The 24,986-nt window shown below is 45.3% G+C and overlaps 2 protein-coding genes across 2 annotated transcripts; both read left to right on the forward strand.

The window, feature by feature from the left end:
• Window positions 1-3,057: 3,057 nt before the first annotated feature.
• LOC114688447 (PRAME family member 12-like) lies at window positions 3,058-5,243 on the forward strand. Its single transcript, XM_028863047.1, has 3 exons — window positions 3,058-3,344; window positions 3,810-4,403; window positions 4,679-5,243. The coding sequence occupies exons 1-3, from the start codon at window positions 3,058-3,060 to the stop codon at window positions 5,241-5,243; spliced, it is 1,446 nt and encodes a 481-aa protein (XP_028718880.1).
• Window positions 5,244-22,456: 17,213 nt separating this feature from the next.
• Window positions 22,457-24,699, forward strand: LOC114688448 (preferentially expressed antigen in melanoma-like protein 7). The gene is given in 3 exon segments (XM_028863048.1): window positions 22,457-22,746; window positions 23,229-23,816; window positions 24,102-24,699. Coding segments are annotated over 3 exon segments (1,476 nt in total).
• Window positions 24,700-24,986: the final 287 nt, after the last annotated feature.

Genomic DNA, 24,986 nt, shown 5'->3' on the forward strand with positions numbered 1-24,986 from the left:
CACAGACCAAGCTCAAGCTTGCTTGTTATCAATAAACTCCGATGTGTTTTACATCGGATATCAGCTCTGTGGTGGTCTTGCCTGGGGGTCTGCTGATGCAGCCACAACAATGCTGGAGTGGAAGATTTTTTTTGTTTTGTTTTTTTCAGACAGGGTTTTTCTGTGTAGCTTTAGGGCCTGTCCTGGAACTAACTTGGTAGCCCAGGCTGGCCTTGAACTGACAGATATCTGCCTGGCTCTGCCTCCCAAGTGCTGGGATTAAAGTTGTGCGCCACCACCGCCTGGCTAGACTGGAAGGTTAATGGGTGATCTTTAGTGCTCAGCCATTCTCAGCCCCCAGGTCCCATTCTTGATTTTTTGTCCTTGAGCAAGTGTGCTGCCCTGACGTTCCTGAAGCACTGGCTGTTTCCTGGGGAACCAAGCGTGGCTCTCCTCCAAGCCACCTCTTCTGTTCTGTTCTGTTCAGTGGGTAGAAAGCAGGTCTTACGTGGCTCAGGCTGTCCTTGAGCTGACACAGTGGCTGAAGATAACTGACCGACTGCCTCCCACTCTTGAAAGCTGAGCTTACAGGCAAACTCCGGCTTTTCTGCTGCAGTGAGTGCTGGGAAGAGGACGCAGTGGATGCTGGGTAGTTAGTTCTCTACAAACTGAGTGCATCCCCAACACCCCAACCTCCATAGTAAGGGAATCAAGCCATCCTCCTGCCTCACCCTCTCAAGTTCAGGCCTTGAGCTCCAGAACATATTCCCGACTGACTAGGTGCTTTTCCTATTAACACAGTGACAAAAATCTTTTAAAATTATTTTTATGTCTATTATCAGCAACAGATTAAATCCCAAACTGTCTCAAACTCAGACAGTCTTTGGTCAGATGAATTAAATTCAGCAACACATGGTGATTTATAACATTACCCAAGCAAGAAGGATGCTGAGGCTATACTGCCCAAATCTCAGGGACCCCCAAAAGTCCACCACAGAGACCGAATCCCACATGTAAAAGCAAAGAGCCTTTATTTTCAAGCTCCAGGGCTTGGTCTGTCTGTCCCATGCAGCAGTGACAGTAGATTGCCCTGAGCCCAGGCAGGTTAGGGTTTTTAATCATAGCAGAGGTTGGGCTGAGGAGATTTCCAGCGTTCAGGACCCTGATTGACTGAAAATTGTCTAGGACTATCTGTAAAACAAGAACAGGTGTGTTCTAGACTCTGCAATATCTGGCTACCTTTTCTAATATTTGGAATGATTGGGTTGTTAGGTACTTCCCCATCCCTGGGTGGATCCCTGGGTGGTGTTAGCCTATGGCTTTTCCTAGATCTGGGTGTTGCCTGCCAATAAGCCTTTCACAGAAGCTGTGTCTGGGCCTCTAACACTGTCATGGCAGCTGTGTGGTCAAGCTGTTTTGGGGCTCCTCAACAGAGGCAGGAGGATTGCTAGAAGTTAGAGTTCTAAAACAGCCTTAGGTTGTGAACAAGACCCAGTCTCTGTAACAGATTCAAAACTAAGTAATAAATAAGCAAATAAAAGAACAAATCAACAAATTCAGGTTTGTGTAGTTAATTAACAAGTGAATATTTATATATCCAAGACATCTGAGGGTCAGTGTGAATGTTATCACAAGGAATTCTTATTCAATCAATGAAAAAGATCTGAATGATTGTCTATAGAATTAAAAGTTGCAGACTGAGCCGTCCAATCAAATTGCAGCTTGGGGTTGGAAGGTGGGACTACAATAGGGAGGGTGAGCAGGAAGGTATATAAAGGCTTCAGGAGAGCCATGAAGATACTGAGAGACCTGGATCTGGCGGAAGCCCCTGGCTCAGCTGGGATAAAGAGACTGTGGTCAGTGCTCAGAACTGGTGAGTAGATGTCCTCCCTTTGGTCATGTGGTTAGATATAGGGACCTTTAGACCAAGATAGGACAGGAAATTTTCACTTCTGTCTCTTCAGATGAACACATTGAAGACAATGAGTATAAATCTAAATGAAGTTTTACCTTCAGCTCAAATGTTGTTCTATGATAACTTGTTGATTTCATTATGGTTGTTGATTGTTTTGAGACAATGGTTTCCTTCATTGTTCAAGCTGTCCTAGAACTGGCCCTGTAGTTCTGGGGAGGCTGGAAATCAAGATCCTCCTGACTCTGGGTGCTGAGGTTATTAGCATGTTCCCTTGTAATGTGGTACATTCACACACTACTGTTTTTGTATGTTTTTGTGGAACAAGGCCTCTTGTGGACCTGTAGACCACATATCTTAGCCTCTTTGGCAGTTCCTCAGACTCACAGTAGATGGAATTGTTTGTGAGTTCTAGCTTGACTCAGGCTTTAGTCTGCATCTTTTTCAAAAAGGTTTGGGTTTTTTTTGGGGGGGGGGGGATATGTTGAGGTTTTCTGACCCAAGGTGGCCTGAAAAAACTGCAGGAAGCCACTGCCATCCTCCTCCTTGGTAGAAACTAAACATTTTGGTTTTTCGAGACAGGCTTTCTCTGTATAGCCTTGGAGGCTGTCCTGGATCTGGCTCTGTAGCCCAGGCTGGCCTCCAACTCAGAGAGATCCACCTGGCTCTGCCTCCTGAGTGCTGGGATTAAAGGCGTGCACCACCACCACCCAGTTAGAAACTAAACTAAAGATTGAACTACAATATGAGGCTTTTTTTTTAAGTGTCATTTATAAGGTACTTTGACATTGAAATCATGTGCCTCTTAGGGGCATAGAGAGACTCTTATAATGCCAGTGAGTCTAGATTTTTTTTTTTTCCGAGACAGGGTTTCTCTGTGTAGTTTTCTGCCTTATCTGGAACTCACTTGGAGACCAGGCTGGCCTCGAACTCACAGAGATCTGCCTGCCTCTGCCTCCCAAGTGCTGGGATTAAAGGCGTGAACTGTGAGTCTAGATTTACACTACCAGTGAGGACAATGGCTTAAGTTGATGTCTCTACCATTGCCAGAGCAATTGACTCAGATCTTGAGTGGTTACTGTAGGGGGTGGATTTCTAAACTTAATTTTGAATTAACTCTCACCTGAATGCTTCCCCAGAAACCTTCTGAATGAAGACCATTCATGATGAGTGGTCAAACCCCACCCACACTGGAGGAGCTGGCAAGGCAGGCGCTGCTGAGAAATGAGGCCTTGGCCATCTCTGCTCTGGAGAAACTACCCTGGACGCTCTTCCCAGCACTGTTCAAGGACGCCTTCAATGGCAGACACACTAGGATTGTGAAGGCAATGGTGGTAGCCTGGCCTTTCCCCTGTCTCCCTGTGGGGGTGTTGATGAAGACTCCCAGCTTGGAAATCTTCCAGGCTGTGCTAGATGGAGTAGACACGCATCTGAAAAGAGAGTTTCACCCCGGGTAAGCAACAACCAAGTACTGTAGACTGAGCACAAGGGGCACGTGGGAGAGACCGTGGGTCAGGGAGAATGGCTTTGTAGGTGGGTCAGAGGCTTCTGATGGGGTCATGGTGCTGGAATGCAGGGGCCTTGAAACCTATTGTTTCCTGTAGTAAGGACGATTGAGTATGGATTAGAGGGCAGAGTAGAGGTAGCCAGAGCGGAAGGAGCCTATCCCTGGCTTTCCAACAACCACTAACATGGGACTAGGTAGAAATAGAGAGTAACTTAGTGGAAGGAAAGTGGTCAGCTGTACACATGCAGCTCACGGGGAGATGTCATGAAACACATGAGTTCCTACATTTGACACTTGGTGCTGAAGAGACCTTGGCAGGAGGGAAGAGCTGACATTAGAGATGTGTATTGGAAACTTGCTGGGTGTTGGGGCTTCTCATGTCTGCTGACACTTTACACATTTTACCCACAGGAGTGAGAAACTTCAGGTGCTCGACCTGAGGAATGTTCCACATGAGTTCTGGAACATATGGACTGGAAGAGAGGGTGGGGCCTGTTGGGCAGAGACTGTGGATGAGAGGCCTGTAGTGAAGGACCTTCCCAGATATGCACTGAGGCAGCGGCATCTGAAGGTGATAACTGACCTCTACCTCAGGCTCCCTCTGAATGAAGAGCAAGCATGCTTCTTGCAGTGGGTCCAGCAGAGAAAAGTCTTTCTACAGCTGCACTGTATAAACATGAAGATCTGTGCTCTGCCAGTATGCCCTATCAAAGAGATCTTGAGTGTTTTCCACCCAGGAGGCATTGAGGAGCTGGAACTGAACATGGGGTGGGATGTGTCCACACTGGCACGATTTGCTAACTGCCTTGGACAGATGAGAAGTCTTCGCAAACTCTTCCTGGCATACATCTACAAGAACACTTTCAGGATTGGAACCAGGACAGCAGGCAGAGAAGAGAGGTGCATCAGCAAGGTCATTGCTCAGTTCTCCAAACTCCACTGTCTGCAGCATCTCTCTTTTGATGACATCTTTTTTCTCAAAGACCACATGAAACAAATACTCAGGTAAGCAAGGATGCGGAGGTGGCTCAGCTACCAGAGCAAAACTTTCCAGTTCACTCTAAGGATTCGCATGTGCATGGGGCCTGCCAGTGACTGGGAACAATTATGGTGAGAGTTGTGGGTGTGACTTGATTTAGTAGACTCCAAGAGGCAGCACCCGGGTACTCTGATCGTTCATATAGTCAAACTGACCTTGAGACACGTGCCCTGTCTTCCTCTTTATAAACCCCAGTATACACCACTCCAAAACCTGAACTAACCACTTTGTCTATCTCTAGGTCCCTGAAGACCCCCTTGGAGACTCTCTCCATCACAAACTGTGATCTGTCACAGACTGACTTGAATAATTTCCCCTGGAGCCATAGCCTGCGTCAGCTAAAACATCTGGCCTTGAGAGATATGTTATGCACTTCATGTCTCAAGCCTCTTGGAGTGCTGCTAGAGAATGTAGCAGGTACTCTGGAGTCTCTGGACTTGCAGGGTTGTAGTATCAAGGACTCTCAACTCACTGACTTCATCCCTGCCTTCAGCAAGTGCTCCCAGCTCACCAGGGTTAACTTTTGGGACAATGACTTTTCCATGCCCATCCTGAAGAACCTTTTGGGTCACACAGCCAACTTGACCAAGATGAATGTGGAGCAGTACCCGGCCCCTATGCAGTGCTATTTCGGTTTGGGTTCCGTCTCTGAAGGAAGATTTGCCCAACTTTGTCTTGAGCTCATGGATACACTCAGAGCCTTGAGGCAGCCCAAGAGGATCTTGTTTTCCACAGATCCCTGCAATGAATGTGGTGAGCGCTGTGTCTATGGCTTTGGGCCCAGACTTTGCCCTTGCTTGCACTAAATAGGGAACATGCTTCTGGATGTGGGTGCTCTTCCTCTGGGTCTTCCTCAGGCATTAGCCTCCCTGCTATCTTCAGGGTCCGGAAAGATTCTCAACTGGCTTCAAGCATCTACTGAACCAAGGAACTGTTTTTGAAGTCTTCCATTGTGATCTCTTTATTAATTGTGTTTTTCAAAAGTCCCTAGGCCTACCCATTACATTCTCCTTTTTCAGCGTAATAAAGCAGCAATAAAATAATTCAGTGTCAGTTTTCTTCTTCATTGATATCTTTACTAAATACAGAATGATGGATGTCTTTGCTTAAATGCCATTATTGTTTTCTGGCTCCCATACACCAACCCATTGTAAGAACTCTGGACATAACTATAAAAGTGAACAGATATATGTCTATAATGACAGCATTCCATATTGGGGCAGGTAGATACTGTCTTCCTCTAGGGTGGACTAAATATCCAGGCCAGCCTGGGATACAGAGTGAGACTCTCTATCCAAAGAACCTGGAGCCAGAGAGATGGCTCCAGAGCACCGGCTTGGGGCTCTTTCAGAAGGCTCAAGTTCAGTTTCCTGGACCCATATCAGGTGGCTCTCTACTGCCTGGAGCTCCAGCTCCTGGTGAAGGAACCTGTGTGGATACCTGCATTCATGTGCATTACTCCACATAATACATGTGTGCATGTGCATATACCTAAATTAAAAAAAAAACAAATTTTACAAGTTAAAAAAATAAAAACTAACTTATTAGTTAAAATGGAGATAATCTCAGTGGCAGGGTGCTTGCCCAGTGCCTATGAGGCCATGGGCTCCATCTTCAGCTTTACAGGGTGTAAAGAGTACATGAAGTTTGAGGTGTGGGGTTCAGCCAGTGTTGGGCACATGCACAGCCTGCATTTGGCTCCTTGGTTTGATCTCCAGCACCACAAAAAAATTAAAATTTATGAGGGGCTTTGACATATAAATAGATATAGAATCAGAGGTGACCAGGTATGTATTTCATATTAACTGTCATCATTGAAGTTTTAGGTTTCATACATATTGTTTTGTTTTCTTTCCTTTTTTTCAGAAAACATGCCACTACATAGCCCTCACGTAGAATTCCTGGGTGCCTAGCTCTCTGGGACGTACCTCATTTGACAGTGCTTTCCTACTATACAGGAAACCCTCAACTGGACCTGTGAAGTCCATTAAACGGGGCACATGGTACTCACTTGCAATCCCACCATTCTGGAGGTAGAAACAGGAACAGATAATCAAGGTCATCCTACCTACACAGGCTAAGAACTTGTTCTGAAAAATGAAGACACTAAAATTTAAAAAAAAAAAAAAACTGTTTTACAAAAAATCCAAAGCAATGTAGCTGTATTTTATTGTTTTTTGTTTGTTTGGATGTTACTCGGTAGCACATAACTCCTGAAACTTATTTTGTAGACCAGGCTATCCTCACAGTCCCAACAGTCCTCTGTCTCAGCCTTCTGTTTGCTGGGATGACATATCTGGACCACCATGCCCTGTTTCCAGGTAAAGTGTGATACCCCCAAACCTGCATTGGCACAGGACTGTCATTGACCTCTCCTGGGGAGGTTGGGCAAGGAGGGTCTCAAGCTCAAATTCAGATTGAGGAACTCACTGAAATCCTAATTTAAAACAATCAGTACTGCTGGGCATGGGGCTGCAGGCCTTTCATCCCAGCACTGGGGAGGCAGAGGCAGGCTGATCTCCGGAGTTCAAGGGCGTCCTGGTCTAAAAAGTGAGTTCCAGGATACCAGAGCTACATAGAGAAACCCTGTGTCAAAAATGAACAAACAAAAATAGTGTTAATAGGGACTGGGGATGGAGGGCAGAAGTCAGAGGTGGAGACCTTGCTCAGTGTGTGTGGAGCCCTGGGTCCCATTCCAGGTGCCAGGTTTAATGAAAATAAAAGAGTCATAAACACAGCCAGAGATTGAGTTCAGTGGCAGAGGGTGGGCAAAGCATTCATGGAGCCCTGGGGTTAGGTCCCAGTAAGAGGGAGAGAGACAGACAGAGGAGAGAGAGATAGGAGAGAGAGGAGAGAGATGGAAAGGAAAGGAAAGGAAAGGACAGGACAGGACAGGAAAGGACAAATAAATCAAAGAACCAGAGAAATCTGCATTTGTATCTATAATAGAGATGCAATAGAGAACATGACTTCCGGATTCGATGACATGGAAGGTTTGGGACACATCTCTCATCTGGGGACTCAGAGTTCCTGAATTCAGACGCTGCTGAGATGGCTGGAAACAAAATGATGAGCAGTGAGGTGGATGTTGCAGGCTGAGGACAGGGCGAGCAGTGGGACCGCAGGGACAGGTGGAGTCTTGTGGAATCAGAATGGCGGTTTTGTGTTTCTATGTGGCTTCTGTCAGGGTCGTGACAGTGGCTTTGTCCTGCCCCTGTAAACCTGGATGCTCTCCCTCTGGGGTCTTTGTCAGTTATTAACCTCACTGCCAGATTCAGGGTCGGGAGGATCTGATGACTCCGGAATGGAAAACACTGGTATCTAATGACTGAAGTAGAGGTCCAGGTCACATCGGCAACAATGAAGTGAAAGCTTTTGTGACAGTTCTTTCATTCTTGTCCTTTACCTGTGAATTAGTCGCATCCCTTTTGTGTGTCACTGAAGTGAGCAGTATAGACACTTCCTCCTGAAGGATGTTTCAAGGGACTTGGAGGGTTATTAGCATCTAGTCCACGCAGGCATCGTCACCATGGACCCATCAGAGACAGCTGAAGGAAAGGGGAGCTCAGGGCAAAGTGCACAGGGTTTATGAGGTTGATTCTGCACTTTTCAATTTTACTTTCTCTTTATTTGATAGTTTCCTGTGAGCCAAGCTGTCCTTGAACTCTTGATTTTTTTCCCTTACCCTACTGAGATTACCATGAGCCACCCAAGTCCAGCCTGCATGCCACATGTCTGTAGGGTTTAATCCTATGGACTCTTGAACTCTTTGAAATAGCCTTAGTGTATATAAAGGTGTCTCTACAGGTATAAAACATTTACTTTAAAAAAGGGCTGTATTTATTGTATTTTAAATCTTCCTAGGTCTATCCATTATATCCCTCCTTTTTCTCTATAGTAAGATATCAATAAAATAATTTATTATTGCACTGTTTTATTCTTCATTGGACTATGTATTGACCACATAGAACAAGGATTCTTTGTTTAAATGTACTGCTGTTCTCTGAATTCTGTAATTATCTACATTTAAGTACTTCTCAACACACGCTTTCTGGACAGATGTAAAATGAACATATTGATGCCAGTAATGTCAGCATTTCAGAATCTGGGATAGGTGAATAAAGTTATCAGCCAGGGTGGGCCACATATGGACATCTGGGTAGGCTAGAGTACAGAGTAAGACAACTTTGTCGTAAAAAAAAAAAAAGTAGATGGAGAGAGATGTTTTAAGATCACACAGTGATGCTGGGTGGTGGTGGCGGTGGTGCATGTCTTTAATCCCAGCACTTGGGAGGCAGAGCCAGGCGGATCTCTGTGAGTTCGAGGCCAGCCTGGTCTACAGAGTGAGATCCAGGAAATGCACAAAGCTACACAGAGAAACCCTGTCTTTAAAAAAAAAAAAAAAGCACACTGCTTTTTTTAGAAGACCCAAGTTTGGTTTGGGTGGCTCTCAAAAGGTGGCTTCAGACCTGCAGCTTATGCAGGGACACTTGGCTCAGTCTGGGAGGAAGGGACTGGACCTGCCTGGACTGAGTCTACCAGGTTGATCGCAGTCCTCGGGGGAGGCTTTGCCCTGGAGGAGGTGGGAATGGGAGGTGGGCTGGGGGGAAGGGGAGGGGGACAGGAGGGGGAGAACAAGGGAATCTGTGGCTGATATGTAGAACTGAATGGTATTGTAAAATTATATATATATATATATATATATATATATATATATATATATATATGAGATATTCTACTCTCCAAATCCATTCACCTGATTACTAATCTGATATCCCAATTTACAGTTAACTTTGAATTGTTCAATGCTTTCTTTGTCTGTCCACATCCATATTCCAAGGAAACCAGATAGTACACATCAAAGAAAAAGTCCTGGGAAGAATCTATATAGTTATCTCCTGTGTACAACATGACCAATCTCCCTAACAACTGACCATATTCTTCATCTAGAATACTCCTTCTTGGGTTCCCTACGAGTTCTACTACCATGGGTCCTCTCAACATTCTTCCAGATGCTTTGGGGCCCAAGTCATGCAAAGAGGCCACCACCTGTAGCAGAGACAAGCACTACCCTCCCTCTCTACAAAGAAGATTTGCTACCCAGATACAGGGCTGTGGTCAGTTAATCGATTACAGCTGTCAACTCCACTTTCAGTGACCCCCTTTGGCTAGCTAGGGTCAAGCCCTTACCTATGAAAGCCCCCCAAGAAAGGTACAGCTGTAAAGATACGATCGCTCATCCTGGGGTAACTGGTGGGCATTACTCCTTGCAGAAAGATTTACTGGCTTGGCCTCCTTCCAGTTTATGACAGCATTTACAGATGTGGCCCACAGGGGACTTGATAGGTCAGAACAGTGCTCACAATAGCCTACCTCCCCTCTTGAGGTTTATAGGAACATGTCAGACAGATCCCTCACACAAACTCAGGGAGAATCCAAACTGGCCCCATTATATGGGTGGTAAAGGCATTTAGGACTCACACTACTCCAGAATGGCTTCATCTTCCTTGATTACTCCTACAAGGTCCAGTTTCCAAATAATTTCACATCCATAGGTATTAGAAGTTAAAAATTCATCACATCTTTTTGAAGGACCTAATTTAACCTGCAGCAATAGTCCATAAACCCAACCTGCCATTCTTTATTGGATACAATCATTATTTTCTATATTTGCTGACCCTATTGGTAAGAGATTCTAGGAACCACACATATGTACACAGGCAGATACACACACACATACACACACACACACACACACACACACACACACACACACACACACATACACAATTTGGCCTCTACCTATAAGACTAACCAGTTTTGTTAGAATTAGGGAGGGACTGATTTTAGGATAATTCTAAACTATGTTTGTCAATATTAATAGTCTTATATCCTAAAATGGTAAAAGCAGAAGTTAGAACAATGTCCATGAGGCTTCATGTGTAGTCAAATGTTAAAATACATGCTTAGCCTGAGCAATGTCTTAGATTCCATACTAGGACAAAAATTAATGAGAAATAAATATCTTTAACAAAAAAAAAAAAGGTGGCTTCAGGTGACAGGATTACTGGATTACTTCTGGCCTGCCTAGGGCCCTACTTTTACATGTACAAATCCATACAATAAACATACATATACACCTAACTTTAAAAAATAGAGAATATGTGGGGTTTACAGGGGTGTGGGTTGAGCTCAGTTGTTGAGCAATAGCCTCTGCCATGCCTGTCTACCTCTGTGGACCGCCCCCAGGCCTGTCTGTCTCTGCCGACCGCCACAGGGCCTGTATGTCCAGCATTTTCTTAATTAGTGATTGATGGGGGAGGGCCCGGCCCACTGTGGGTGGGGCCATCCCTAGGCTGGTGGTCCTGGGTTCTGTAAGAAAGCAGGCTGAACAAGCCATGGGGAGCAAGCCAGTAAACAGATCCCCTCCATGGCCTCCGCATCAGCTCCTGCCTCCTGGATCCTGCCCTGCTTGAGTTCCTGTCCTGACTTCCTTCAGTGATGATCTGTGATTTGAAGTTGGTTGGGTTGTGGTGTTTCATCACAGCGATAGTCACCTAAGGTAGACAGGTGGGAGTTTGAATGTAATTGACCCCCATTAAGCTCTTAAGGAGAGGCACAATTAGGAGGTGTGGCCTTGCTGGAGAAGGTGTGGTCTTATTGAAGGAAGCGTGTCACTGTGGAGGTGGGCTTTGAGGTCTCATATATGCTCACGCCACGCCCAGTGTCTCAGACCACTTCCTGTTGCCTTCTGATCAAGATGTAGCCAGCACCACGACTGCCTGCAGACCGCCATGCTCCCCCCCTCCACCATGGTGATAAGGGACTGAGCCTCTGAACTGTAAACCACCTCAATTGAATGTTTTCTGTTGTAAAAGTTGCCGTGATCATGGTGCCTCCTCACAGCAATAGAACACTGACTAAGACAGATCCTTTACTCAGATTAGTTAGTAGAGAGATACAGCTCACTTTGATGGAGGTCCTGGTGAATGCCAACCCACCAGGAATGGCCACTTCTCTTGGCCATTGTCCATTCTTTGTTCTTTGCCCTTAGTTGTCCAGGCAGAAGCTTCAGCACCACTTTGAGTCATCTTTTTCCTCCTTCCACAAATCCCGTTGTCACCGGATCAGATTTTTCTATTTATTACCCACAGCACTGAGGTCCTGAACCCTCATTATCCATTGTGCCGCCCCTTATCCGGGCAGGCCCCCCTTCATTTACAAATGTTCCTTCATAAGAAATCTTCCCGTCTCTGGGTTAGTCAAAGGTCTAACCACCCTGCTTACTGGCTGCCAGGATCTTTCCAACAGTGATCCTGCTAAAATGCAAATGTAGTTTTAAATGGCTTAAAATCTCCCAGTGGCTCCCTACAGTCTATGAATAAAGCCTAAATTCTTCAGTGTGCTCTTAGAGATCTTTCACGGCCCAGACTGCCTGACTGTGTTGCTTAATTTCCCCAACCCTGCTTATGTCCAGAGATTGACTCAGTCCATTGAGTCGGTCATCCTTTCACTCAGTTCCTGCTTTATTTATCTATGTATTTAGTGGGGGGGGCATGGGATTGTGCACATGCGTTAGCGTGAGGTCAGAAGACAACTTGCAGGAGTTGATTCTCTGGATCAAACTTAGGTCACTGCTGATGAAGAGTTACCACACCGCTTCAAGACTTTCAAAGTATCTCTCTGGCTGTGAATGAAAGAATGCCTTGAAAGCTGGCCGTGGCGGCGGCATACACACCTTTAAACCCAGCACTTGGGAGGCAGAGGCAGGTGGATCTCTGTGAGTTCAAGCGCAGCTTGGTCTACAGAGTCAGTTCCAAGACAACCATGGCTTCATAGTGAAAGTCTGTCTCAGGGTGGGGGTGGAGGGAGAATGCCTTGAACGACTCATAGTTTCCCAGATCACCACAAGGTCTTTTCCATGCTCAACATAAGCCTTTATGACTTTCGTCCACCGGGGAGGTCTTCCACCTCAGTCTACCTGGTGAGTTCACACCCGTGTTCCCAAAGTCAGCTTGCAAGCTGTAAAACACAGAGCACCGCTTCCCTTCTGCCATGGTAGAGCTGAGCACACATCTCCAGCGGTTGCCATGGCACCTTGTTCTGCGATAGCATGCTGTAGTTTAAATGGGAAATGTCTGCCAAAGCCCTGAGTTTTGAAGGCTTGCTCCCTAGGTAGCTCCTAATGGGAGAAAGTTAGGTCATTGGGAGCAAGCCTTTGAGGGGATGTTGAGACCTCGGCCCCCACCTTTCTGACTGCCATGAGGTAAACAGTATCACCGGCTTTGTGCAGCTACCGTGATGTACTAAGTTGCGGCATACCCAATGTAACAGGGCCGAGCAACCACGACCTGAAAACAAATCAACCTTTCTTCCCCCTAAGTTGGTTCTTTCCGGAGTTTCGTCACAGTTACTTGTCCTTGGCCCTAGATGATGGGTTTGCAAGGGATCGGGTGTTTTTCCTTTCAACTTTATGTCCCTAAGACCCAGGACTTGCTTTAATTGTATCCTCTGAATGGACAAATTTATACTGGGGCAGGGGCAGGGAGGACACAAAGTTCCTCCTTTGAGTTCTAGATAATTCCATCTATTCACTGTCTTTCTCTACTGGATGATGCTGTCCACCCAAGACCCAGGAATCTCGTGAGGGATGGGTGGACTCTGTGAGTTTCTCGTGTATCATATTTCAATAAACAGGCTTCTAGAGGAGAGGACGAGAGGGTTTTCTTCTGGGAAGAGGAAGGCTCGGTGAGGTTTATTTCTGTTGCTTTTTTTGGCTTTTGTTGTTGCCCTGGAGACCAAACCCGGGGTCTTAAGCTTTCTAGGCAAGCACTCTGCCACCCTGTTCCCAGCCGCAGGAGGAGAGTTTTGAGCATTCTTCCAATATTGCACGATACAGGGGTCCCTTGGATGAGTACGTAGGGCTGGACACAGGTCTGCTCAGGAGGTGTAAACCCACAATGGGCTTCAGTGAAGCAGGGCCGAAGGCCATGCAGACTGTGTGGCATGGAGCTATGGGGCCCTGTCCACCAAGGGCCCCATCCAGATCCAACTGTAGAAGCTTATTCTCTCTCCATGTTATCTGTAGCTCGAGTTTTCCTGCCTTGCCCACAGTCAGGACAAATCTTTAACACCCACCAGTCCCACAACCGCTCAGACCCAACCAAGTAAACATGGAGACTTAAATTGCTTACAAACTGTATGGCCGTGGCAGGCTTCTTGCTAACTGTTCTTATAGCTTAAATTAATCCATTTCCACAACTCTATACCTTGCCACATGGCTCGTGGCTTACCGGTACTTTACATCTTCCTTGTCCTGGCGGCTGCTGTAGGCAGTGACTCGTTCTGCCTTCCTGTTCTTTCTTTTCTCCTCTCTGTTAGTCCTGCCTATACTTCCTGTCTAGCCATGGTCTATCAGGTTTTATTCATTGACCAATCAGAGCAACTTGACATACAGACCATCCCCCAGCACAGCCAAGTGTAGACCATCTCAGACACCTGCGCTCAGACCCGGGTCCTAATCATCCTCTATGCAGACCTGCTGGGTAAAGCCACGAGGAACCTGAGAACAGGCTCCTACAGGACATACAGAACATCCCACAGAAGTTATCCTTTCCAGTTTTGAAGGTAGTAACATGTATGTATTTTATCTCCATGGTTTAGTCTAAAGCTTTGTTCTACAAGTAACACTGGTCTCAAAGACATGGAAGTGATAAAATATTCTAAATAAAAGGATGTTGTAGCATCCTGAATGTTTATGTAAAATAAATAAAATAAAAGATCTGCCAGGCGGTGGTGGCACACGCCTTTAATCCCAGCACATGGGAGGCAGAGGCAGGTAGATCTCTGAGTTCAAGGCCAGCCTGGGCTGTAGAGTGAGTTCCAGGGAAGGTGCCAAAGCTACACAGAGAAACCCTGTCTCAGAGAGGGAGAGAGAGAGAGAGAGAGAGACAGAGACAGAGAGAGAGACAGAGAGAGAGAGACAGAGAGAGAGACAGAGAGAGACAGAGACAGAGACACAGAGACAGAGAGAGACAGAGACAGAGAGAGACAGAGACAGAGAGAGACAGAGACAGAGAGAGAGACAGAGAGACAGAGACAGAGAGAGAGAGAGATCCTACTGCAGGTTTCCTGGACTCTGTTGAAGGTAGGTGGCATTGGAGAGACCAGAGGAACAGGCACTTCCCTCAGGATGCAAAGAGCTCCACACTGACCAGAAGCAGTGAAGGAGTTTGTTAGGAGAGCAGGAGGAGGGTCTGAGTGACAAAGTTGTGAGCAGCTTGACTTCTTTTGTTATTTGTGAGTTAGGATTTTAAGTAGGATTTCAGTTAGGATTAAGCAAATCTAGGAAGAAGCAGTTTGGGAACCTGGAGTGCACGGAACATCTTGGCTGAAATGATAAGTTTATTTCTATGCACAAAACCTTGAAAATGAACTCATTCATTCATTCTCTCAACATGTTCAAGAAGCACCACTTTTCCAATATTTTTTATTTTACTTAAGATCATTTATTGTATTATTATCATTATCATTATTAGCACAGAAATGCCACAGGATGCATGTGAAGGTCAGAGCACCACTTTTGGGGGTCAGGTTCCTCCTTCTGTGAATTCCGGGGATCGAACTCAAGGTGTCAGGCTTGCACTCAGGCACTTTGGCCCACTGAGCCATGTCACTGGTCCCAGCGTCACTTTTGTGCCTAGCAGTGACCTCTACTTTGCACATTTTATCCTCACAAAGCCTTCGCAGTCCATGTGTTCTAATTGCCACCATGCAGCTTACAAAGCTAAAGAAGTGTGTGTAATTTAGGATTCCAGTCTGGATTCTCACTCCTCAAGGACTGAAGCATGCAGGAGAATACCCATGACCTACAATAGAAGGTCTTGTCCTGGATCTCACTCTGTAGACCAGGATGGCCTAGAACTCACAGAGATCCCCTTGCCTCTGCTTCCCAAGTGCTGGGATTAAAGGTGTTGTGCTACTGTGCCTTGCTCTTTTTTTTTCTTTTTACACATTTTGATTGTTCTGAATTTTGATTATGTGTATGTGTGTGTGACTATGTGTGACTATGTGTTCCTATGAGTGCAGCATCCCATGGAAACCAGAAGAGAGTGTGATCCCCTTGTTGTGATTCCCAGATGGGAAGGTGGGGAAGTGAACTGAGATCCTCTGAAGGAGCAATAACTCTTGACTGCTGAGTCATCTCTCATTGACTGCTGAGTCATCTCTGGCTCCCAGAAAGGCCCTTCTGACTGCCAGCATGTGAGGTGGCTTCTTGGCATTGATAGGATTTGGAGTTGCAGAGAAGAGGATGAGATCACAAAGCAAGTGATTTCACACACCCCTGGTGTTCTCAGGCTCTTGGGAGGACACAGGCATGGGGAGGCATGGAAAACAGGAGGGTGGAGGGATTCAGTTAGGCAAACTCTCCCTGGGCACCTGCCTGTGAAAAGCCACAGCCTCTGCCCCAGTTATCTGCAATTTAAGAGGCAAAGAAGGGGCCCCATGCCACCCGAGCACACACAAGGTAGGAGGGCTTCAAATTAGCAGAGCAAGCCCCAGATCAAACGCCATGTTGGATTTTATCTTCCCAGGCAATAAAATGTAAAGCACACTCTTTGGCAGATTGTGGGCTTTCCATAATTCTTTGGAGATTTATAGCATGTCAGTTATTACAGCTGGGCTTACTACAGAGCCTGCGTCCCTGGAGCTGGAGCAGCTGTGTGTGCCGAAGGAAAGGTGGTTATAATGGCAAAGCCCATGGCAAGGCATTTGGCATCCAGGCTCTTCGAACTTTTTCAAGATCTGTGCAGTGAATGAATACATGTCTAACTGGGGATATAGCTCAGTTAGTAGAGTAATTGCTCCTCCGCCCTGGGTTCAAGTCCCATCAATGCGTAAAATGGGTGTGGTGGTACATGCTAAGTCATGCCAGCCTTTGAAGGGTGGAGGCAAGGTCAAAAGTTCAAGACCATCCTCCACCCATTATGGAACAAGATGGAGGTCAGCCTAGGTTACATTGAGACCCTGTTTTTACAAATAAAATAAGTAAGTAAGTAAATAAATATGTGTCTAGATTAAATTTTAGGACTCCTCTAGGAACAAACACTCCCTGGTCCTTAGGGATCTGTTTTACATGAAACCTGTTATAGCAGGGTCTCTATTATGTCTGCTTTAGTGCGCTCCATGGTGTTTATGTCTAAGGGGTTTGCCACCTGCCATTCAAATTATGCTTTCAAAAATTCTTGGCACACTGGATTGTTTTCAATCTTATAATTTCATAGCCATCTATTGAATAGAGTTTAGCATATAAGTAAAATAATTATTGTATGTAGCCTGATGATCATCCCTTCATGGTAAACAGGAGTGATGCTAAGTTCTCTAGGTCTGGAGCACGAGCATTCAGAAGAAGGAACGCAGAATTGCTGGGTGAGAGCATTTTGGTGCTAAGACCTGTGTCCGAGCCTCTGTCTTCAGGATGCCCAAGAGGCTGGACTCAAAGATGCAGAGACCAGAGGAACAGGCACTTCCCTCAGGATGCAAAGAGCTCCACACTGACCAGAAGCAGTGAAGGAGTTTGTTAGGAGAGCAGGAGGAGGGTCTGAGTGACAAAGTTGTGAGCAGCTTGACTTCTTTTGTTATTTGTGAGTTAGGATTTTAAGTAGGATTTCAGTTAGGATTAAGCAAATCTAGGAAGAAGCAGTTTGGGAACCTGGAGTGCACGGAACATCTTGGCTGAAATGATAAGTTTATTTCTATGCACAAAACCTTGAAAATGAACTCATTCATTCATTCTCTCAACATGTTCAAGAAGCACCACTTTTCCAATATTTTTTATTTTACTTAAGATCATTTATTGTATTATTATTATTATCATTATTAGCACAAAAATGCCACAGGATGCATGTGAAGGTCAGAGCACCACTTTTGGGGGTCAGGTTCCTCCTTCTGTGAATTCCGGGGATCGAACTCAAGGTGTCAGGCTTGCACTAAGATCCTCAGGGTTTTGTCCTCAGAGAGATTCTCTCTGTGTTCTGAGCTTATGGATGCACTCAGGGCCATAAGACAGGCCTATAGGGTTTTAATTGTTACATGACTCTGCACTAGATATCGCTGATGCTGTATGTATAACAGGTAGTCCCGTCATGTGTCTGTTGGCAGTAAAGAGGAGCATGTCCTTTGCCCCTCAGTTAGCTATATCACTCCTATGCCTGTCCAGTGGTTTCCAGAAACAGAATTGATACACTGAAGTGAGTAATGGAAACACACCTCCCCAGGAAGGAGCCTTGGGCAGAGGAAATGCCATGGAGTCAAAAATATGTTGTCTACAGGTCCACACGAGCCCTTGCTCCTCAAAAACAAATATAAACAGTAACATGAAGGGCCCACAGTATGAGAGGACATGCTAATAACCTTAGCACCCTGAGTCAGGAGGATCTTGATATCCAGCCTCCCCAGAACTCCAGGGCCAGTTCTAGGACAGGTTGAACAATGAAGGAAACCATTGTTTCAAAACAATCAACAACCATAATGAAATCAACAAGATTTCATCACAGAAAGACATTTGAGCCGAAGGTAAAACTTCATTTAGATTTTTCTCATTGTCTTCAATGTGTTCATCTGAAAAGACAGAAATGAAAATTTCCTGATCCATCTTGTTCTAAAGGTCCCTTTATCAAACCGCATGACCCAAGGGAGGACATCTACTCACCACTTCTGAGCACTGACCACAGTCTCTTTATCCCAGCTGAGCCAGGGGCTTCCTCCAGGCTCCAGGTCTCTCAGTATCTTCCATGGCTCTCCTGAAGCCTTTATATAGCTTCTTGCTCACCCTCCCTATTGATTCTAACTTACAACTCCAAAGCTGCAATTTGATTGGATGGCTCAATCTCTACCCCTTTAATTCTACAAATAACAATCAATCATTTTGTTTATTGAATCAGAACTCTTTGTGAAAACACCCTCAAAAGTCTTAGATCAATATAAACATTCCTCTTGTTAATTACTACAAACACTGAGTTTGTTGATTTGTTCTTTAATTTGCTTATTACTTAGTTTTGAATTTGTTCCAGTGCCTGAGTCTTGCTCTGAAGCCAAGGCTGTTTTGGAACTCTAACTCCTATAATCCTCCTGCAGCAGCATCCTTCCTCTTTGGATTACTGTTAGGAATCATCATGTGTCACTGAAATTGATGCTTGTGACAAAGGCAGTCTGAGTTTGAGTCAGTTTGTGATTTAATCTGTTACTGATAATAGAAACAAAAATAATTAAGAGCTATTTTTGTCAATGGACCCTGTGAAAAACACCTAGTCAGTCTGGAATATGTTCTGGAACTCAAGGCCTGAACTGGATGCTCTGTCAGTAAACTGAAGTAGCATCTACTCAAGAGGGTCAGGCAGGAGGAAGGCTTGGATCCATTAATATTTTGGAATGCACTAGGTGGTGGTGGCACAAGCCTTTAATCCCAGCACTCAAAGGCACAGCCAGGCAGATCTCTGTAAATTCAAGCCCAGCCTGGTCTACAGAACGTGATCCAGGATAGGCACCAAAACTTCACAGGGACACCCTGTCTTGAAATAAAACAAAAAAATTTTTTTTTGAAAACATTTCTCTACCTATATCTCAAATAGTAAAGTCCTTGCTTGGCATTTACAAAACCATAGGTTTTGTGATCTGGAAATTTTGGAACATGCCTGCCTTTCCATAATTGGAGATTTGAGTGAAAGGCTCAGAAATTCAAGGTCATCTTTGGCTATATAGAAAGGCTGATGCTAGTGTGGCCTCCATTAAACCATTTCTCAAAACAATTTTAAATATGTGTCAGGGTACAACCACTGTGGAAATCAGTATGGAGGTTTCTCAGAAATATGGAAATCAATCTACCTCAAGACCCAGCCATACCACTCTTGGGCATATACCCAAAGAATGCTCAATTATACTACAAAGATACATGCTCAACTATGTTCAGAGGAGCATTTTTCCTCATAGCCAGAACCTGGGAACAACCTAGATGCCCGTCAACTGAAGAATGGATTAAGAAAATGTGGTAAGAAAATATACACAATGGAGTACTACTCAGCAGAGAAAAACAATGACAGCATGAAATTTTCAGGCAAATGGATGGAACTAGAAAATATCATCCTGAGTGAGGTAACCCAGACCCAGAAAGACAGATAGGGTATGCATTCACTCATAAGTGGATACTAGATATAAAGCAAAGAACAATCAGACTGACCAACAGAACCAGGAAGACTATATAGCAAGGTGGACCCTAGGATGAATATGACTTATAATAAGTTTTGTTTTACTCAATTACTGGGCAAGCCTCAATGTACATTTCCCTACTAGGATAGGAATTTATACTGTATCAAGCTGATAATAGTAAAAGTAATTAATTAATTTTTAAAAAAATGTGTCAGAGAGGGCAATGTCACAGTTGTTCTCAGGAATCTGTAAGGAGTTTTAGAAAGGAAGGATTACAGGGCATGGAGGGAAGCTCAGAGGTTTCCAGTATGCACTGCTGTTATAGAATACACAAGTTCAGTGCCCAGCAGGAATAGTAGAGGCTAGGAAATTGTCTGTCCTCTCCTGGACATCATGACACAATGCTCGTGTGCATACACAGACACACATACACCCACAGATGGAGAGAGAGAGAGAGAGAGAGAGAGAGAGAGAGAGAGAGAGTAATGAGGCTGGTTAGAGAGTGAGAGACCTTGGAATACTAGTCTAAATGGGATGTCTCCATCAACTCTCTCCTGTTGGCTCAGGGAATCCTGTGGAAGAAGAGGAAGTAAAAGTGTAAAGCCAGAGGGGACAAAGAATACCAGGAATGCTTCTTCTTGTTCTTCTTGTTCTTCTTCTTGTTCTTCTTGTTCTTCTTCTCCTTCTCCTCCTCCTCCTTCTCCTCCTCCTCCTAATCCTCCTCCTCCTTCTTCTTCTTTTAAATGTATGTATTTATTATGTATAGTGTTCTACCTGCATATATTCCTACAGCCCAGAAGAGGGCACCAGATCTCATTATAGATGGTTTTGAGCCACAGTTGAACCCAGGACCTCTGAGAGAGCAACCAGTGCTCTTAAACTCTGAGCCATCTCTCCAACCCAGGAACCCTTTTTAAACACAGCAGAATTGCTGCACTTATGAACTCAGAGAGACTGTGGCAGCATGAACAGGGCCTGCATGGGTCTGCACCACATGGGGTGCTGGTGTTGAGATAAGTGGACCAAGCTTCCCTCCCTAACCCAGACTCTGTCTCCAGTTGATAAGGACTTGCCATTGACAAATAGTTCTCTCAAATGCAGTCTCCCTGGAGATACAAAGAACTCTTAAGGACAGATTCAATGACCAGTAGTAGACAGCCAACACAAAAGAAACTCCTAGCATCTTTGATGGTTCTTTGTCTCATAATGATTTCTTAGGTCATTTACACACACACACACACACACACACACACACACACACACACACACACAATACACGTCCTTTACTTATATATTATGGCTACCAATTTTGTGTTTCCATGGGATTCCTCTGTGTTTGAACATGTCCCACATCCATATGTCTTCCTCATACTTTGTGTTTAGCTCTTTTTTCCTCCGTTTATTATTTATTTTTTCCTATCCCAGTTTGTTTTTATTTTATTTTACATTATTTCCCAGTTTATCCTTGTAATCCCTTCATGGCTCAAAACTCAATTTGTAGATTGGCTGGCCTTGAACTCACAGAGATCTACCTGAATCTGCCTCCTTCGTCCTAGGATTAAAGGTGTGTGCCCCCACCACCCAGCTTTAAAAAATTTTTAAGGTAGATGCTCACTCTGTATGCCTGACTGGTTTGCCTACTTAGAACAGGTTGGTACTGAACTCACTGAGTCCCACCTACCTCTGCCTCCCAGTGTGAGGATTAAAGGCATTTGCTGCCATTCCTGGTACTGATCCAAACTCCTTAAGATTCATTCTAGGTGTAGGAATGTTTTGCCTGCATGTATGAATGTATACCTCGTGTATGCCTGCTGCCCAAGAAAGTCAAATCGGGGCTTCAGATTTCCCAGGACTGGAGTTACACATCATTTCAGGACACCATGTAGTTCTTGAAAGGGCCAAGCAGACACCATAACAGGCTACTCTGTCCTCTCTCAGAGATCAGGCCTCAATTTCAGTTTGCTGAGACTTGAGCAAGCAGTTTCTGGGAGGTCCATGAACAAAAGACATAGTCCATGTCTCTGCTGATTAATTTCTTAATGCACACAACAAGTATTGTAAGAGTAAAATGGGTCTCGGCGGTAGTGGCACATGCCTTTAATCCCAGCACTCGGGAAGCAGAGGCAGGCAGATCTCTGTGAGTTCAAGGACAGCCTGGTCTCTAAAGGGAGTTCCAGGAAAGGGGCAAAGCTACACATAGAAACCCTGTCTCCAAAAATAAACAAACAAACACCCACACAAAAAAAATATAGAGTCCTTGCAGTAGCTCCCTTTGTGCACATACTTTGACTTCTGAAGGTTCAGCCAGTTGATTACTCTCTGGGATCCCTCACCAGCTGAGAGCTATGTGCATGAGTCAATGTGAACATGTGAGGCCAGCCGGCCCCCATGGAAACTCAAGGACAGAGCCTGGGACTTGCCAGCCCTCCCCCCAAAATGAAAACTGTAACCCCCAAGCACTAAATTCAAAGCTTATACACCCTCACTCAATCATAGGACACCAAGGCTTGTACCACCCTTGTTTATGTTTTCTTTAAAAGCTGCTCACCCTGAGAGCTCAGGGCCATCCTCCACCACCTGTTTTATCAGATATCCAACACAGACCAAGCTCAAGCTTGCTTGTTATCAATAAACTCCAATGTGTTTTGCATCGGATATCAGCTCTGTGGTGGCCTTGTCTGGGGGTCTGGTGATTCAGCCAAAACAATGCTTGAGTTGAAGATTTTTGTTTTGTTTGGTTTTGTTTTGTTATTTCGAGACAGGGTATATGCTCACCTGAATGCTTCCCCAGGAACCTTCTGACTGAAGACCATTCATGAAGATTGGTCAAACCCCACCCACACTGGAGGAGCTGGCCAGGCAGGCGCTGCTGAGAAATGAGGCCTTGGCCATCTCTGCTCTGGAGAAACTGCCCTGGACGCTCTTCCCAGCACTGTTCAAGGACGCCTTCAATGGCAGACACACTAGGATTGTGAAGGCAATGGTGGAAGCCTGGCCTTTCCCCTGCCTCCCTGTGGGGACGTTGATGAAGACTCCCAACTTGGAAACCTTCCAGGCTGTGCTAGATGGAGTAGACACGCATCTGAAAAGAGAGTTTCACTCTGGGTAAGCAACAACCAAGTACTGTAGACACAAGGGGCCCGTGGAAGAGACCGTGGGTCAGGGAGAATGGCTTTGTAGGTGGGTCAGAGGCTTCTGATGGGGTCATGGTGCTGGAATGCAGGGGCCTTGAAACCTATTGTTTCCTGTAGTAAGGACGGTTGAGTATGGATTAGAGGACAGAGTAGAGGTAGCCAGAGAGGAAGGAGCCTATCCCTGGCTTTCCAACAACCACTAACATGGGACTAGGTAGAAATAGAGAGTAACTTAGTGGAAGGAAAGTGGTCAGCTGTACACATGCAGCTCACGGGAGATTTCCATGACACACATGAGTTCCTATGTTGGACACTTGGTGCTGAAGAGACCTTGGCAGGAGGGAAGAGCTGACATTAGAGATGTGTAGTGGAAACTTGCTGGTGTAGTGGAAACTTGTTGGGTGTTGGGGCTTGTCATGTCTGCTGACACTTTACACGTTTTACCCACAGGAGTGAGAAACTTCAGGTGCTTGACCTGAGGAATGTTCACCATGAGTTCTTGAACATATGGACTGGAAGAGAGGATGGGGTCTGTTCAGCAGAGACTGTGGATGAGAGGCCTGTAGTGAAGGACCTTCCCAGATATGCACTGAGGCGGTGGCATCTGAAGGTGGTAACTGACCTCTACCTCAGGCTACATCTGAATGAAGAGCAAGCATGCTTCTTGCAGTGGGTCCAGCAGAGAAAAGACTTTCTAAAGCTGCACTGTATGAACATGAAGATTTGGACTGTGCCTATGTGCACTGTGAAAGAGATCTTGAATGTTTTTCACCCAGGACACATTGAGGACCTGGAATTGAACCTGGCCTGGAATGTGTCCAAAATGGCATAATTTGCTTCCTGCCTTGGAAAGATGAGAAGTCTTTGCAAACTCTCCCTGAAAAACAAGGGCCAGAACACTTTCAGGCTTGTCTACAGGACAGCAGACATTGAGAAGCATATCACCAAGGCCTTTGCTCAGTTCTCCAACCTCCACTGTCTGCAGCATCTCTCCATTGGTGACATCTTCTTTCTCAAAGACCACATGAAACAAATACTCAGGTAAGCAAGGATAGGGAGGTGGATCAGCTACCAGAGCAAACCTTTCCAGTTTACTCTAAGGATTAGCATGTGCATGGGGCCTGCCAGTGACTGGGAACAATTATGGTGAGAGTTGTGGGTGTGACTTGATTTAGTAGACTCCAAGAGGCAGCACCCTGGTACTCTGATTGTTCATATAGTCAAACTGACCTTGAGACATGATGTGCCCCGTCTTCCTCTTTATAAACCCAGTATACACCACTCCAAATACTTTTTTTCTGAACTAACTGCTTTGTCTATCTCTAGGTCCCTGACAACCAACTTGGAGACTCTCTCCATCAAAAACTGTGAGCTGTCAAGTTTGGACTTGAAATATTTCCCCTTGAGCCAAAGCTTTCGTCAGCTAAATCATCTGGACTTGAGAGGATCTGAGTTTGTGACTTCATGTCTCAAGCCTCTTGGAGTGCTGCTAGAGAATGTAGCAGATACTCTGGAGTCTCTGGACTTTCAGCGTTGTAATATGGATGACTCTCAGCCCACTGACCTCATCCCTGCCCTCAGCAAGTGCTCCCAGCTCACCGAGGTTAACTTTTCATACAATGATTTCTCCATGCCTGTCCTGAAGGACCTTTTGCATCACACAGCCAACTTGACCAAGATGACTGTGGAGCACTACCCTGCCCCTCTGCAATGCTATAATGTTTCCGGTTACGTCGAGGAAGACAGATATGCCCAACTTTGTCATGAGCTCATGGATATACTCAGAGCCGTAAGGGAGCCCTGTAGCATCTTCTTCTCCACAAATGCCTGCCATGTATGTGATGAGAACTGTGACTCTGAGGAGTGCTCTGAAAATAATGAATGCTGTGTCTTTCACCTGGAGCTTTGTTCTTGCTGGCAGTAAACAGGGAACATGACTTCTGCATGTGAGTGCTCTTCCTCTGGGGTCTTCCTCAGTCATCAGCCTCCCTGCTAGCTTCAGGGTCTGGAAAGACTCTCAACTGGCTTCAAGCAACTCCTGGATCTGTTTTTGAAGTCTTCTGTTGTGATCTCTTCATTAATTGTGTTTTTCAAAAGTCCCAAGGCCTACCCATTACATTCTCCTTTTTCGCATAAGGCTGCAATAAAATAATTCACTCTCAGTTTTCTTCTTCATTGATATCTTTGCTAAACACATATAGTGATGAGTAT

The sequence above is a fragment of the Peromyscus leucopus genome, chromosome 10 (genome assembly GCF_004664715.2).
Source record: "Peromyscus leucopus breed LL Stock chromosome 10, UCI_PerLeu_2.1, whole genome shotgun sequence".
Taxonomy (NCBI): domain Eukaryota; kingdom Metazoa; phylum Chordata; class Mammalia; order Rodentia; family Cricetidae; genus Peromyscus; species Peromyscus leucopus.